At 28.6% G+C, this 14,841-nt stretch overlaps 7 protein-coding genes across 11 annotated transcripts; 3 read left to right on the top strand and 4 right to left on the bottom strand.

Moving 5' to 3' along the window:
- LOC127064144 (nonsense-mediated mRNA decay factor SMG9) lies at positions 1-2,170 on the bottom strand. The gene is made up of 9 exons (XM_050994762.1): positions 2,012-2,170; positions 1,744-1,937; positions 1,630-1,676; positions 1,357-1,546; positions 983-1,279; positions 724-868; positions 524-644; positions 345-456; positions 1-244 (listed from the first exon to the last, which is right to left on the bottom strand). Exons 2-9 carry the CDS (start codon positions 1,887-1,889, stop codon positions 166-168), a joined length of 1,137 nt encoding a protein of 378 aa, XP_050850719.1. The 5' UTR covers positions 1,890-1,937; positions 2,012-2,170; the 3' UTR covers positions 1-165.
- Positions 2,171-2,424: 254 nt separating this feature from the next.
- On the top strand, positions 2,425-3,489 carry LOC127064158 (protein MIX23). Of its 5 annotated transcripts, none has more exons than XR_007781600.1 (3): positions 2,457-2,505; positions 2,920-3,354; positions 3,451-3,489. XR_007781600.1 is itself a non-coding variant. In XM_050994792.1 (3 exons), exon 3 carries the CDS (start codon positions 2,923-2,925, stop codon positions 3,301-3,303), a length of 381 nt encoding a protein of 126 aa, XP_050850749.1. In that variant the 5' UTR covers positions 2,463-2,505; positions 2,766-2,814; positions 2,920-2,922; the 3' UTR covers positions 3,304-3,399. The 5 variants fall into 5 exon arrangements, 3 of the variants coding, with proteins under 3 accessions (XP_050850750.1, XP_050850749.1, XP_050850748.1); XR_007781601.1 differs by having other exon boundaries at positions 2,920-3,358; XM_050994792.1 differs by lacking the exon at positions 3,451-3,489 and adding an exon at positions 2,766-2,814 and having other exon boundaries at positions 2,463-2,505; positions 2,920-3,399.
- LOC127064157 (protein FAM162B-like) lies at positions 2,534-5,328 on the bottom strand. Its single transcript, XM_050994789.1, has 4 exons — positions 5,165-5,328; positions 4,545-4,696; positions 4,378-4,471; positions 2,534-4,299 (listed from the first exon to the last, which is right to left on the bottom strand). Exons 1-4 carry the CDS (start codon positions 5,185-5,187, stop codon positions 4,089-4,091), a joined length of 480 nt encoding a protein of 159 aa, XP_050850746.1. The 5' UTR covers positions 5,188-5,328; the 3' UTR covers positions 2,534-4,088.
- An 892-nt stretch (positions 5,329-6,220) lies between these two features.
- On the top strand, positions 6,221-8,972 carry LOC127064143 (beta-1,3-glucan-binding protein 1-like). The gene is made up of 8 exons (XM_050994761.1): positions 6,221-6,693; positions 7,110-7,337; positions 7,430-7,569; positions 7,659-7,801; positions 7,893-8,056; positions 8,146-8,525; positions 8,602-8,703; positions 8,793-8,972. Exons 1-8 carry the CDS (start codon positions 6,537-6,539, stop codon positions 8,901-8,903), a joined length of 1,425 nt encoding a protein of 474 aa, XP_050850718.1. The 5' UTR covers positions 6,221-6,536; the 3' UTR covers positions 8,904-8,972.
- Positions 8,973-9,476: 504 nt separating this feature from the next.
- LOC127064156 (uncharacterized) lies at positions 9,477-10,499 on the top strand. The gene is made up of 2 exons (XM_050994788.1): positions 9,477-9,625; positions 9,783-10,499. Exons 1-2 carry the CDS (start codon positions 9,529-9,531, stop codon positions 10,169-10,171), a joined length of 486 nt encoding a protein of 161 aa, XP_050850745.1. The 5' UTR covers positions 9,477-9,528; the 3' UTR covers positions 10,172-10,499.
- LOC127064154 (28S ribosomal protein S10, mitochondrial) lies at positions 10,241-11,354 on the bottom strand. Its single transcript, XM_050994782.1, has 5 exons — positions 11,205-11,354; positions 11,036-11,146; positions 10,829-10,956; positions 10,531-10,732; positions 10,241-10,440 (listed from the first exon to the last, which is right to left on the bottom strand). Exons 1-5 carry the CDS (start codon positions 11,217-11,219, stop codon positions 10,387-10,389), a joined length of 510 nt encoding a protein of 169 aa, XP_050850739.1. The 5' UTR covers positions 11,220-11,354; the 3' UTR covers positions 10,241-10,386.
- Positions 11,355-11,626: 272 nt separating this feature from the next.
- LOC127064135 (cell division cycle 5-like protein) lies at positions 11,627-14,551 on the bottom strand. The gene is made up of 5 exons (XM_050994750.1): positions 14,227-14,551; positions 12,352-14,142; positions 12,162-12,269; positions 11,915-12,088; positions 11,627-11,855 (listed from the first exon to the last, which is right to left on the bottom strand). The coding sequence occupies exons 1-5, from the start codon at positions 14,269-14,271 to the stop codon at positions 11,634-11,636; spliced, it is 2,340 nt and encodes a 779-aa protein (XP_050850707.1). The 5' UTR covers positions 14,272-14,551; the 3' UTR covers positions 11,627-11,633.
- Between the last annotated feature and the right edge of the window lie 290 nt (positions 14,552-14,841).

Here is a 14,841-nt window from a genome sequence, read left to right as displayed (position 1 = left end):
TTTTTCAAGTACCTTCAATTCTGTGATTTATTTTCAATATGGATTGAAATATATGATTTATATTTGTAGTACAAATTATGTTATTAATAATGCAAAATAAAATTGTATTATTTTTATTACATTACTTTTATCATAAATCTTCTGTTATGAACATATCATTACATTTTATGGCATTAATCTTCCATACTCTGATGACAAATGACTTTTCTTTATTGCCTCCATGACTTTTGAAACATAGTGATACCTATATAAATATTTATGCATTAAATATTCTATGTTGAACTAAATCAACATATTTTGGAAACATATTTTTTGCATAAGTTATATTTTTTTTATACATTTACCAATTTTTTTCTGTTAATGTAGATGGTGTCATTGGATGTCTTGATACTCCATGTATTTTCATTCTTAATTGTTCAATCAGTCTTTTTTCATTTTCTTGCACATTGTATTCATCTACAATTACGACATATAATACATAAAAAATAAATATTTATATCAAACTAATTAATTAATAATTTACCTTCTGTTGTAATTAATGGCATTAAAAATAAATTCAAACCACTTTCAACTGAGCCACGACTCATGTCTAAGCCACTGTGAGTTTGTAATCTGGAACTGGCAAATACTTTATTATAAAATTCCTGGAAAGAAAGTAATAAAATGATAAAATATTTTATAAAATATTTCAATAATGTATTATATTGGACTAATAAAAAATACCTTCATTTTGCCAACAGTACTAGGCATAAAATCTTGTGCTTCTACTTTATTGTGTAAAAATAATATATGTGGATAATATTCAACATAATCCTGATCCATAGTAGTTGTAGATGATGGTTTTAGCATTTCTGCTGTTTGAAGAAATCTATCATAAAACAAAGATTTCTTTATACTTATGAAAGCCAATGATTAAATAATCTTCATTGTAAAGTATACTTTACACAAATAGTATATTATAAATACATATTATCATAAATACCTGACTAAATTTGGATCAACAAACCAATCTTGTACAAATATAATTACATGACACACTGAAAATAAAAATGCTGCAAATTGTAATGATTGCAATTCTAAATTGGTTTCTGTATTAACAAAATCAGTAGTAGTCTTTTTTTGTTCAAATGACGAAGCATAGTCAATCACAGAAGTTGATAAAATAGGTTGTGTATCTAAAAATATCACTCTATTCTTAGTTACAAAAAAATCTATTCCATTAGTACAGTTTGTACCACTCTCATGATGGGACATATCTTGAACATTAAAAATGTCAGCCCTAAGATCATCATAAAAATATTAATTATATTTATAGTTGTATAAAAAAAAATTATATTCATTTAGAATAAAACTAACTTATAATTTGATGTAAGAAGAGACATTATTGTAGACTTCCCTACACCTTGTGGACCTAAACATCCAACTACTAAAAAATCTTGTTGGTCACAAAAAAATTCTAATGCACTTTCACTAAGCTGCATATTTTCATCCATAAATTTAGCACAATTTGTCATTTCAATACATGTAGAAATTACTGTACGTGTCACTAAAAAAAATATTTTTAAAATTAATACCTGATGAAATATTTGATATTTTAATATATTAAATTATAGTAAATAGAGAACCTACTATCCGGTGGTTTCAATGGCATTGTTGAAGTTGAATCTGTTTCTTTTCTAAGATATTAATACATGTGTAATTATTATGGTAAAAAATTCAAAGCTCAGACTGTATAATTCTTACTTGTTGCCATTACGCTGACTTGGTGAAACTGCTCTGCTTTCACCTTCTCTGGTTTTCAATATAAATGTTGGACGTTCTACAACTTTTATTAAAGCCCTTCCCTCTCCTTCTTTACCTTCTGAATCTTTCGGCAATACCGGTATCATTTTTAATTAGATTTTTGTCTATTTTTTACGCAATGACATAAATAACCTCTAAAATTTATTGGAATATATATTTATAATGGACAATATTTAATAATATATAAGAAAAATTTATAAATAAATACTTTGTATTAAATTATAATTGTTCTATTAAAATATAATTTTTTTGTTATTCAGAAGCAATGATAAATAATCGACGAAATCCAAAAAATATATCCGTTGTTTACTACATTTCGCTTGTAATGCGATTTCAGCGACAGATACGGACAAAATATGAACTATAATTATTAAGGCGTTTCAAAAATCTTTCGATCTTATTTTAGTTAAACTTTACTTTTAAAGTATTCATCTATTATATTGCTGATAAATAAATTAAATAGAATTCTAAAATGGTTTTTTCGAAAAATAACATAAAAGAATTTTAATTGATTTATTATTCTTATATATTGATAATGATATACATTCTTAATTTATTTTCACACTTTTCCTGTAGAGTGCGCTGTATTCATTTTGTGTGTATATATATATTTATATATCATACATACCAACTGTTCCACGGAGTCGCCCGAAGAAGATGGCTGCTGTTAGCGTGGAATGTGTGGATTTTTTAGAATTTCAGGTATATTTTATAGTAAATTATAACATAATAACGAAAAATATCCTCTTTCAGATATCATTATTTTATTTTAATTTCTCGTTTATCTTAAACAACTTGGGTTACGTGATCGAATAATTTTCGAACCATGCTTAGTATAATTTTCGCCGGCTGATAATGTAATTATTTATTATTAATAAAGAATATAAATTAGAACGTTGTTTAAGTTTATAAGTAACGATAGATATCAAAAGATCATTACTAATATTTATTGGAATTTACAGCAATCTAAATAACTAGCTTTCGATAGGTTAAAATGTCCGTTTGTGTTAGGTTAGTTTAATCGTTTTAAACTCTAATTCTAATAATAACGAAATATTAATCGACATACGAGCTGCGATGTACTCGAAATATTTTTTTCTAATTTTTGTATTTCAGGATATGTTACGAAAAATGAGACAGTTCGATGACAAAATCATATACATGTTAAATACAACACTTCCTACAGAATCATTTAAAGGGGAAGTAAATCCAACCTCAAAGTGTAAAGAATTGTACGAAGAAGTTCAGCATAGTCATATTCAAAGAGAAAGTGCCATCAATAAATGTTTAATCATTGCTAAAGAAAGAGTGAAATATTTAAAAAATCAAAAGGAAAGTCAAGGGAATGATCCAATATTTATAAAAAGTTTACGAAAAGAACAGAATAATTTACGCTTATTGCAATCAGAACTTGGTGTGGAAGAAGTTTTGAGAAATCGTACAATGCAAGCTTATCATGATAGGTGTCGCAGTTATTATAAACCACCAACTAGTCCATAGAATATCTTTTACAGAATTCTTCCACATGATGTATGATTTTAAAAAAGTAATGTATGTATGTAATAGTTATAACAATAAAAAAGTACGTAATTTATGGATACTGAATTAAATAAAATCATTATGGAAGGATTCTTTTTGCTGTTACAGTATACAAATTGTCTTGCTGGTAATAAAATAGTTAAACGTTCGTGGATATCAATAACTGAAATCGTATGATCGTACGTTTTTGCGACAAATGAATTTTTTATAAAGGATGAGATAATTAGAGTCAACAACTATCTTGTTATGTGCATATATTGAAGGTCTACCTGTTTATTAAATATATTTTATAAAAAGAAAAACAGAAAAACAAATGTGTCTTCTTTTTATTAGCACAAATGAAAACTACATGGCTATAGACAAAATATATTTAAATCTCGAAAATATTCTTGCATGAAAATTAAAATTATATGATGACAGTATAAGTATGAAAGTAGTTATGGTAATGGTAATATTTCATTGTATCTATGTACAAAAAATATTGCAATATAAATAATTGTATGCATATATATTTTTTGAGCTATTTTATAAAAATAGCTTTTACTCATATATAATAAATACAGTTAACTATTGTTTAAAACTATCAGAAATTATTACATCATTTTCAGTACTATTATTTCATAATTTCAAAAATACTGCGTGCAAGAAATAAACATTCAAATTATTACATGTTATATTCATTGCTTCTTATAACATATAAATATCTTTATTAAATTAATAGCTATAAATAAAAAGTAAAGCACTTTTTACTTTTTATTTGCAGCTGCTAACTCTGCTTTGTACTCTTTTCGTAAGTTTTCTTGCCATTCCTGATCTTTTTTAAACAATGTATTTCCTACTGCTACTTCTCGTTTTCCAGTTACAGCAGCAACCAGAAATCCTATTACTGAGATTATTATCATAATGTTGCAAGTGCGTACTCTAGCTTTGGTTCGTGCTTGCAGTATACAATCACGTCTATTAAGAATGAAAAATTAAGTTATTTAATAATGCCAATATATTTCCAAAAATTAATTGCATATATTTTTTGCTTACGTGACTTGTGCAGGTACATCAGCCATAGATGGATATCGTTTCACCCATACTAATATTCTTCTGTCGAAATTAGAAACAGGATGCATATGAGTTCCTATAAAAAAAACAGTCAAAAATTATTACATACAAGTCCTTTTGTTTTTAGACAATAAATAAATATTTCTTACCTATGTCATGAACAGTTTCAACATTACTTTTGGTATTTACTTTAGGACTTTGTGTAGACATAAATCTAGTTTTTTCTTTACCATTGCTATAAGCATGTCTTATTATTTTGGATAATATAGAACGACATGCTAACTGTGAAATAATCATTTTTCTGTAAAAAAATATTTGTTGCATCACTTTTGCATTCTCATGTCATAGTAAAATATATTTTTTGAATGTCAATCTATTGTAAGTAATTATGTGTTTCTAACATAATAATATATCTACAGCATTCATATTCGTATTTACATATTGTTATTGATGAAAGTTGAAATTGACAAAAATCGTAATGATCATTGATTATTTTATATCAAATCTTATAAATTATTCAACATTAAATGACTCGATTACTAAAATGACAATGTGAATGGTATGTTCACATTTTGAGGTTAGATTCTTCTGATCTATGTAAAAGAAATTTTACATAGATACAAAAGAAAAAAGAAATTTTACATGGACACAAAAAAAAAAGAAATAAAAAGATCAATGTTCAATTGTTTATTTTAAATCAGCATTGACGTTATTCCTTTCGAAATGACAAGTATTTCGTATTAATTTTATTACGTATAATATTGCTTACCTTATGTAATTTACACTTGACATTAACAAATTATAAAAAGCTTGTAAAAACTTCCGCTATATAACCTTCAGACAAAACGTACGTATCATTATGATGCGCAATCTGTTAATTTTTGGTATATATATATAGACAACTCCCCGATCTCGACAGTAACGTAGGAATAAAAATGAAAATCCGAATTGTAACAAATTTGTTACGATTGAGAGAAAAATTACAAGAGATTAAAAAATATTTTATTTAAACGTACAACAACGTTCAAAACGTTGACACGTATAATATATATGTAATATTTATTGTTCATATTAAAACAAAAAGAAAAAGAAAATGAAGAAAAAAAAAATTAAGTTACAAAATATTTTAGTCATATTTATAAATTATTTTTTGACAAGAGTTAAGAAATATAATAAAAAATGCGACGAAACTGTAGCATCAAAAATTTATATAATAAGATCGATGATATTATTACGTGGGTACTTCATGATCTATGTACGTTCCTGAGGTGTAAACTACCCGCCTTTTTTTTCAACATGGCTACGTGCAGATCATCGCGTATGGTACATTCTTCTCGAAATCTACTTTTATTTTATAACTGTGACTCCTTTATTATATGACCGATTTACAACGAACGTGCCCAAGAACAACTTCGTCTTCTCATATTTCTCTGAAAGGAATACGAGATAAACGCAACGTAATATTTAATAATTAAACATTTCGTAATCAAAATTAAATAATCATCGTTTTACAATTCTCGTAAACATTTTCTTTCAAAATTTGTTAAATTCAAAATAATTATGTATGAATCGTATTTAAATATAACAAGGATATATATATATATGTTTTATTAATATTAATATTTAGTTTATTATATTATTAAGAAGTATATATTTATTATTATTATCATAATGTTTGTTATTATTAAGTATTAAAATAAATTCTAATATGTGTGTGTGTGTATATATATAATACGATTAATAAATTCGTATAGATTATCGATCAACAATCGAAATTAATTTCGATCGATAGATATATATCGAATCATAGATGCTAAGATGGCGACAAAAATAAAAATATGTATTTAAAGATAATCAAAACAAGAGTGAAAGAAAATGAATAGAAGGAAGAAGAAGAGAAAAAGAAGGAGGTGATGATGGAAGAGAAGGAAGATGAGAAGGAGCAAGAGAGAAGAGGAAGATACGAGCTTGAGTATCAGATTGAAGCTTGTGAAAGAAACGAGTTCTTTTAATTCACTCTTGATTATTATTTAGTATCGTGCGTGCAAACTTGTTTGAACGATGTGTTTTCTTTGTTTCGTCATCTAAGTGTTTTCTTTTTCTTGTTTTCATGAAATAAGTCATAAAAAAAAAAAATAACAATGTGTTTAAAAAAAATTTGTCAAGTTTCACCGTTAATTTTAGTTCAATTGAATGTAATAATCACTGTGATATTAATTGTAAGTGTAAAAGCTTACACGATACCAGAACCATTATTCGAAGTACTTGGATCAAAAGGATTACGTATTTCTATAGAAGGTAAATAAAACTTATTATTTTGTATATATCACAGATATCTCTTGAAATTTAAATATTACATTGAGATTTGTATTTATAAAGGAAAGTAAAAAAATGTGCTTTTTCAAAAGTTCAACGAATTAATCGTATATATATATTCACTATAAATCATTGCGACAATGACGCATCATCTTCTAATCTTCTGGACTTTTGCGTAAATCCCCGTTGCTTTTAATACTTGCTTACAAAATATAATCGTTAAGCAAAAAAAGGAAAATCTTTATTTGAACGACGTAATCATTATTCTTGCTAGGTTATCCTATACGGGTCATTTATTTTGTGTATGTAGATATCGAAATACGATTCACACTTATCGAGAATAGTTATTATCAAGAAATCTTAATAATGAATAATAAATTTCTTTGCGTCGTTAACAGATGCTCCGGGCTTGCAATATTTTACGTTTCATGGAAATTTAAATAAAGCAATATATTCGGGAGACCCTGGCGAATTATTTGGTGATGTTTTTCGAGCTAAAAATGGACGATGGACATTAGAAAAAGCAAACGTTTTCTTACAAGAAGGAGATGTTGTTAATTATTGGATATATGTACAAGTTAATAATACAAATTCCATTAAAGAAAATCAAAGATATGTGGTTGGCGGTAAATTAATTTTTTTTTTAAATTCCTAAGATGTTATTAAATTATTGCAATGAATTATAAATTCGATACTTCGTCGAATAATTTTTTTACAGCGAATTCAAAAAAATCTACAACTGTATCACCAGTTATCGTTAATCCAAGTACTACAAAAGAGCAATTGATATTCAGCGAAGATTTTAATAATTTAGATGAATCACTTTGGTCACGTGATATAAAAATGCCATTAGAACCTGTGAGCATAAATTTGGATATTAAAACGAGTAAATTAATGCATAAGAATTAGAAGAAATAAATATTCTTCTAATTTTTTTTTTGCTTTAGGATTACGAATTTTGCGTTTATCATAATGACAATCATCAGAAGCTCGTTGAGATCGATAATGGTATTCTTCGTATTAATCCGATTATTTTAGAAGATTCGTACGGAGAAAATATAACTGCATATGGAACATTACAACTTGCTGAGTAAGGATAATGTATATATTTAATTACTATTTATATTTTATACACGATAAATTTTATTAGTTTTCTCTTTTTTTTTTTTTTATTTATTAAGTTGCACCAGCAATGTCCCACAGGAATGTTTTCGAAATGCTTTGTCTTATAGTATTTTGCCACCTGTTATATCAGCTAGATTTAATACAAAAAATCGATTTGCATTCAAGTATGGTAAAATCGAAATCCGTGCTAAATTTCCTGAAGGTGATTGGTTATATCCAGGTTCGTAAAATTCAATTCAATGGATAATCCAATTATCCAATTCGTTAGATTAAAAATTGTCATAAAATATTGATCGATATAATCAACAGAACTATGGTTGGAACCACTTTATTCTCTTTACGGCCCTAATTATGCTAGCGGTCGTGTTCTTCTTGGTTTTGCTCGTGGAAACGATAATCTCGTCGATGCCGAAAATTTAGAGAAAATTTACGACGCTAGGAAATTGGAATTTGGATTGAGATCAGGTTCTCCAACGATCTATGAAGATATTGTTCAGAAAACAGTGGATCGTGATTCTAAATGGAACAAAGACTTTCACGTATATACAACTATATGGGATGCTAATGGATTCAAATTTTTAGCAGACGGCGAAGAAATTGGTCGTTTACTTCCTACGGTAAACGGATGGTTACATAATAATAATAGTAATGTTCATGGTATGACAAAAATCGCTCCATTTGATCAAGAGGTAGGTTGATGATAAATATATAATCATGATTGTCTATATACGTTTAAACGTGTACAATAAAATATATTTTTCGTAGTTCTATATCAGTATAGGTATAGGTGTTGGTGGTCTAAGAGTTTTTCCAGACAAAACGATCAGTTCTGGTTATAAAAAACCTTGGAAAAATGTAGGCGCTAAGGTTCGATAATTTTTTCAAATATTGAACAAATTTTTTAAATAATTAATTTATAGAAGAAAAGTTATATTAATATCTTATATTAATTATAGCCAATGCTACAGTTTTGGCACTCTAGAAGTCAATGGTTACCAAGTTGGAGGCGAGATAATAGTAAGAAAAGGGCTTTAGAAATAGACTACGTGAAAGTCTGGTCGTTGTAACGAAAAGTAAACTATATAATTGTTTCTTTATACGTACTTTAAAAATATATAGTAACATACAAAATGTAATTTGTTTTTTTTTTTATTACTCTTCAAAAATAACCGGTTTACTATAAAAGCAGTATTGGCCTTCGATGTAGATAATGTTCGCGAAACCGGTTTATTCAGATACATAGAAATTAAAAAGAATATAAGGATGAAAAAATCTGTATCTTTTTTTTTTTCTTTCTCCCTTTACGATGTATACCCATAAATGGATTTACGAAACACGAAGGACGATTACATTTAATGCTTATGTGAAGCGTACCGACGAGTTTATCTCGTGTAGACTTTTCAGAGTTTTTGCAATTAATTCGAATAATAAAATCTCGACGAATGTAGAAAGTGGACTTAAACTGGCTTATGCCACCCCGTCCAGTTTCCTTTCTTCTTCGATCATGGCTTCTAATCTTTTTGCTTATACACTCTCCAGTTGCCTGACAGAACTTGTGCAGTACCGGTGTGAACACGCATCTCTTTACGATCTTCAAATATAATTATTCTTTCGTTTTTATACATTCGAATTCTGACGATATTTTTCGGTATTTATTAATCTTTTAGAATTTGATTGATCTACTCATTACAAATGACAAGTATACGAAATATAATCGTTCTTGTTGCTTTAATTTTTATTTTACACGGAGAATCTTTCGCTGGAACTCTTTATCGTCTGAAACGATCGAGTGAGTAGTTATTTGAAAGAAAAGATTATTATTAAATAAATAATATTATACTTTAATGCGAGAGTGTTGATTATATTTTGTTGATAAGCCTGTATAAATATAAATATATTATTTTAATTTTCTATTTAATAATCGAAGATAAAAATTTTCTTTACAGGAAATGAATATATACTGCGCAGGTGTATTGCTAGCGCAGAATTAATTAAAATGCACGTACCTGAAAGAAGTACAACACGATCGATTTCATCTAATATAGGAAAACACGATATTAATGAAACTTCCACGATACAACGAAACGATAAACGGATTAAATCACGCGGTGATGATCGGCAATACTTTATATCTACAAATTTCAAAGACACACCTCTTAAAACTGTAAACATTCAGGCAGTACAAAAAGATAAACCTCTAATATTTCAAAAGAAATATCAACTACCTGAACTTCAACATAATGTACCCAGCAAAGCACCTGAAATATCAACTAATGTTATTACCATTAAATCATCGCCGGAAAAGGACATTTTTCTTTCTATTAACAACATGTAACATTAATACAATTGCTAAGAATAATTAATCACACATAATACAACATGGTAATAATGCTTAAAAAAAGTTAGTATGAAACATGATATTTTACACACATTTTGTAGACACATCTCTATGAAAAAGTAGTTTATGATATATAGATAAATTATTTAAGTCTACTTTCATTTAATTTACTATACGTACTATGGTAGCATGTTTTTAATAATTATCTAAAATTAAGCAGTATTCGGTGGTATCAGTATAGATTCTGGTAATTTCTGTAATTCAACCTATAAAAGAAATTTTATTAAATTAAAAAAAAAAAAAAAAAAAAAAATGAAAATGAAAATACCAAGAATAGAATACATATCTAAACAAACCTTTGTAACTTTCATTGCTACACCTTCTGGTAAATTTCGTTGAAGATATTCTAAGAAAGTATCTGCAGTTGATCCTGTTAATTTTGCAAAATCCATAAATCTAAAGTAAGTTCTGCTTTCATATTGTACACGATGTTTTTTATGTACATGTACAGATTTTAACACTGTTAATCGTTCATGCACAGCTTTTCTAGGTGTTGTACTGTAATATAAATAAACAAATTTTAATTAACCGATCTATATTAAGAATATTATAAAAAAAAAAAAAAAAAAAAAAATAGATGAAGTAAAAACTTACTTTCTTATCATATTAATTTCTAAATGGTTTGCAGCTATTTCAGTAAATTGGCCATAACTCTTCAATACAGCAGGATCATTTCCTTTAAGTTCAATTTCTATTTTTTTATATAATTTATCAGGAATAGGCTAGAAAAATTTACATCAAATATGATATGCTGTGAAAGATTTACTTGTAATGACCTTCTCATGAAGATCGATGGTATACCTTTGCATTTTTTACTTCCACTAATGAGGAGAATGATTTTGTTGAGATCCCGACGTATCCAGTTTCTCGATGAATTGCATCGTTTATGATAATTCTGAATAACGAACCAGCCTAACAAACAATTGTACCATGAACCTAACCTCTAATTGAAATAATTTAACTACATTACCTTAGAGCATAACATTTTTATTATGTCACTTTAAAAGTAAATTCAGAGTAAATTAATTTTGTATATTATAGAGAACTTTTCACATGAAATCTTAATCTTAATTTAAATCGATAAATTTACATGTGCGTACACATGAGTCACTTTTTAACCTCTAAACGATTGTATACCACTAACGTAATATCATGCCATCTTACGACGAACGTAAATAAATTTGTGATCAACTGCATTATCTCCTGAGATTACCGACTCAAATGATAGTAAGTGAAATTTCAAAATGTATATACTATTGTTTATATATTTTAACATACACGCACACATCCACATACATGCACACGATGAGCTTTCACATTTAGTAAAGTTTTTTAACATACTTATACCACATGTATACTTTACAGTATTACGTGTAAACATTAGTTATAATTATAACAATTAACATTGTTGAAGCTGATCTTGCAATTGTGCATATCGCATTTGTAATACACGTTCACGTTCAGTTTGTCTGTTAACGTCTTCAATGAGTGCATTTACTCTTCTTGGAACTGCCGCTTCCTCTTGATTTTGTAAAAATTTAAATGTTGAAAGTTCTAAATAAGCTTGTTCTATTTGTTCGCACATGTCATGCAATTGCTTAATTAAGACTTGTGCCCTGGTCTAAAAAATAAATCACGTTAATGCTCAGAGTAATTTCAATTATATTTTTAAAACATTACCTGATAACCTCCTGTTAATACTTTCAATTTCTTTTCCATTCTTGCAGCTCTTTTTGCTTCACCTGTCATATGCATACGATTTTCTTCTAATTTTCTTTCACAGGCTTCTACTCTATCTTTTTTAGAAGCTAATGTTGCTCTGGTATAACGTTTTTGTGTTTCCAAATATAAAATCTAGAATTTTATTTTAATGCATTCCCAAATATTTGAATATTTTTTTATATATATATGAAAAAGAAATAATTACTTGTGATAAACATTCTTCCCACACAGTTGTATATGCATCTAAACTCAAATCTCCATGTGCCATACCTTCCTTTACAACATTCATTTCATCGACCAATAATTGTTTTGCCTGATCACAAATAAAAAAAAAATGTAATAATGATTTATAAAAGCAACAAAGTCAAAATTCGTTTCAATATACATGTACTTACAGCATCCAGTTCTTCTTCATCAAAATTAACATAAGGATGTTGTTCAAGATACGACTGTGCTTGAGCTAAAGAACTAGAAGCACTCTTCCTATTCTGTTGCATAGGATTCTGAAGTGCATCATATTGAAGCATGGTAATCATTTCTCTTTTTATTAGTTCTTCTGCTCTCTGCATATCTGTTAAAGGTGTATCCATGAAAGGCCTTAAAATATTCATATTAACATCAACTGGTCTTGGCAAATCCCGTTGTATAACTTGAGATCTTCTAGCCAATTCTCTTTTTTTTTGTTCCAGCAATTCTTGTTGCTGTCTCGCATCAATATCAGCTTGATCTTCAACTATATCATTTGCAGGAATAGAAGTATTCTCATCTATAGTTTCGTCTTCAGGAACAACTATTTCATAATCATTACGTGGTGCTGGCAATGCTATTAAGCCTGCACGTAATTGTTCTTTAGCTTGTTTTTGTATCACTGGCGTTTCTGACCCAGCAATACCTTCGTCTGGATTAATACTAAGTTTATCACGAACTGGTGTTGCAAGGACTCCATTTTGTGTTCGTGTAGATGCTGGTGTATTAAATGAATTCAAGGGCGTCCCGTCACTACGTTGCGAACGAAATGGAGTTGCCAAAATAGTATTTGGAGTTGCAACAGCATTTGTAACAGGTACAACACCAGAAAAATCAGAATTATTCAGTGGTGTATTTAAACCTCCCTTTAATGGTGTATCTACATGAGTCAGGGCCATAACATTTTGAGCTTCCTGAAGAATTTTATCTTGTGCAGCTGGAGTTCTAGGGGTTACTGCGACATTTGTTGGCAAGGAATAATCAGCTAACAAACTGTCTGATAAAGTAATACCACTCTCAGCAGCAACTTCACGTGCAACCTCTGAGGCACGTCCAAGTTTAACAACTTGTTGTAATTCTTGATCAGAAATCTGTGGTTCTGGTAAAACAAGTTTACTTCTTTTCTTCACAGGTTCTTCATTATTAAGCATTCCCATTGGAATATCATTTTCTTTACGTTGCTTTAACTTCTGCTTATCTTTTCTACGTTCCATTTCTTCTTTCTCTTGTTTATGGTCTCCATCTAATTGTTGTTGCCTCATTTTAGAAAAATCTATGGCTAGTGGATCAATATGTTCTTTAGAAGTATCATAAAATCCTGGAGCAGGACGTTTCTCAAAAGGTATTTCTGTATTATAATTGACTCCTCGTTTGCGTTTATTTTTTTGTGATACCGTGATGCCTGCAGCACGAAGTTCTCGACGTTTTTGCAAAGCTGCAAGTCTACGTGCTTCTTCCAATTGTTTTTCACGAGCTTTTCGTTTTGCTTTCTTTCCTTGGGTATTCGCAAGTCTTGCACGAGCCTCAGACAGCATTTCCAATTCATCCTCATCCATATCTTTAGGATCTGGTCTTGCAGGTTTTGTCTCAGGATTTGGATCAATTTCACCTGGTTTAAGTTTACGGGGATCATCTGCTGCATCGTCACCCTCTTCTTTTTTTTGTGCTTGATCCAATAAATATTCATATCTTTCTAAACATTGCGCTGCTGTACGTCCTACAATAGGAGCTATTGTCCTCCATTGAGTAGGCATAAGTTTGGCAAGATGTAAAAGTTTTTCATCTTCTTCTCTGCTCCATTCTGTTTTTTTGATACTAGGATCTAACCACTCAAACCAACGTGCTTTACATTGTTTCGCAGATTTTCTATGAAGTAACGAAGCTATACGGCTCCATTGGTTTTTCCCATATTTCATTACAGCTGCTTTTAGAATTTCATCCTAAACATCATAATTTATACATATACATATAAGCTTGCTAAATAGATAAAAGATATACAGGATAGGTTAAGAAACTTAATTTACCTCTGTATTACGCCAAACACCACCTTTTATCATAATACGCGGCATTTTTATAAATTTAAGATTTTTGACTAATTAAAAGTAGAAGAAATTAAATAACTGAAAAGTTATCACTGAATTATTTTACAAATAGAAAGCTGGGAAGAAAAGGCGGTTACTTAGAAACTGAAAACGCTTCATCAGACTTTACTGAATTTCACACAAGGGGTCTCAGTCTCATACAAAGCTTTTTCGATCACTATACTATGATAGTAGTAGCATGTGTATAGATATCATTAATAAACGCCACACAATTGTCCTCATATGCGTAACTGTAGTAGTAGTAGACATTACACAACTACCCCTTCCCCGATGTCTCTCTAAATAGATTACACAAAAAATTATAAATAAAAACGTTAAAGTTACAATTATTATTATTTTTTTTTAATTAATCTAATAATTGTAATTTTATACAATTTATAAAATTAATGAATATTTATCTTTGCAGTCAATAAAATGGAATATCAATATTTCAATTAATTACAAATCTATTTCAAACGAGCATTGGGAGGAGAAGGTAGTAATTGATAAAACAAATACGATGTTGATTTTTTCTTGCAGGTATTTGTTTGATTAACA

This window comes from Vespula vulgaris, chromosome 5 (genome assembly GCF_905475345.1).
Source record: "Vespula vulgaris chromosome 5, iyVesVulg1.1, whole genome shotgun sequence".
NCBI lineage: Eukaryota > Metazoa > Arthropoda > Insecta > Hymenoptera > Vespidae > Vespula > Vespula vulgaris.
The sequence above is the reverse complement of the archived record's forward strand: the minus strand, read 5'-3'. Positions and strand labels throughout refer to the sequence as shown.

Excerpts from the sequence above, each read along its gene's own strand:
- LOC127064135 (XM_050994750.1), bottom strand. The coding sequence starts at position 14,271 with ATGCCGCGTATTATGATAAAAGGTGGTGTTTGGCGTAATACAGAG. Across the intron at positions 12,270-12,351 it reads ATGAAGAAGAACTGGATGCT|GCAAAACAATTATTGGTCGA; the intron begins GTAAGTACATGT and ends ATTTGTGATCAG. Across the intron at positions 11,856-11,914 it reads TATTAACAGGAGGTTATCAG|ACCAGGGCACAAGTCTTAAT; the intron begins GTAATGTTTTAA and ends TTTATTTTTTAG.
- LOC127064158 (XM_050994793.1), top strand. The coding sequence starts at position 2,461 with ATGGCTGCTGTTAGCGTGGAATGTGTGGATTTTTTAGAATTTCAG. Across the intron at positions 2,506-2,919 it reads TGGATTTTTTAGAATTTCAG|GATATGTTACGAAAAATGAG; the intron begins GTATATTTTATA and ends TTTGTATTTCAG.
- LOC127064154 (XM_050994782.1), bottom strand. Across the intron at positions 10,957-11,035 it reads TGGAAGTAAAAAATGCAAAG|CCTATTCCTGATAAATTATA; the intron begins GTATACCATCGA and ends AAATTTTTCTAG. Across the intron at positions 10,441-10,530 it reads TAGCAATGAAAGTTACAAAG|GTTGAATTACAGAAATTACC; the intron begins GTTTGTTTAGAT and ends TTTCTTTTATAG.
- LOC127064157 (XM_050994789.1), bottom strand. The coding sequence starts at position 5,187 with ATGTCAAGTGTAAATTACATAAG. Across the intron at positions 4,697-5,164 it reads TCAAGTGTAAATTACATAAG|AAAAATGATTATTTCACAGT; the intron begins GTAAGCAATATT and ends ATTTTTTTACAG. Across the intron at positions 4,300-4,377 it reads GATGTACCTGCACAAGTCAC|ACGTGATTGTATACTGCAAG; the intron begins GTAAGCAAAAAA and ends CATTCTTAATAG.
- LOC127064144 (XM_050994762.1), bottom strand. The coding sequence starts at position 1,889 with ATGATACCGGTATTGCCGAAAGATTCAGAAGGTAAAGAAGGAGAGGGA. Across the intron at positions 1,677-1,743 it reads AGTCAGCGTAATGGCAACAA|AAAAGAAACAGATTCAACTT; the intron begins GTAAGAATTATA and ends TTAATATCTTAG. Across the intron at positions 645-723 it reads GTACTGTTGGCAAAATGAAG|GAATTTTATAATAAAGTATT; the intron begins GTATTTTTTATT and ends CTTTCTTTCCAG.
- LOC127064156 (XM_050994788.1), top strand. The coding sequence starts at position 9,529 with ATGACAAGTATACGAAATATAATCGTTCTTGTTGCTTTAATTTTTATT. Across the intron at positions 9,626-9,782 it reads TTATCGTCTGAAACGATCGA|GAAATGAATATATACTGCGC; the intron begins GTGAGTAGTTAT and ends TTTTCTTTACAG.
- LOC127064143 (XM_050994761.1), top strand. The coding sequence starts at position 6,537 with ATGTGTTTAAAAAAAATTTGTCAAGTTTCACCGTTAATTTTAGTTCAA. Across the intron at positions 7,570-7,658 it reads TAAAAATGCCATTAGAACCT|GATTACGAATTTTGCGTTTA; the intron begins GTGAGCATAAAT and ends TTTTTGCTTTAG. Across the intron at positions 8,057-8,145 it reads AGGTGATTGGTTATATCCAG|AACTATGGTTGGAACCACTT; the intron begins GTTCGTAAAATT and ends TATAATCAACAG.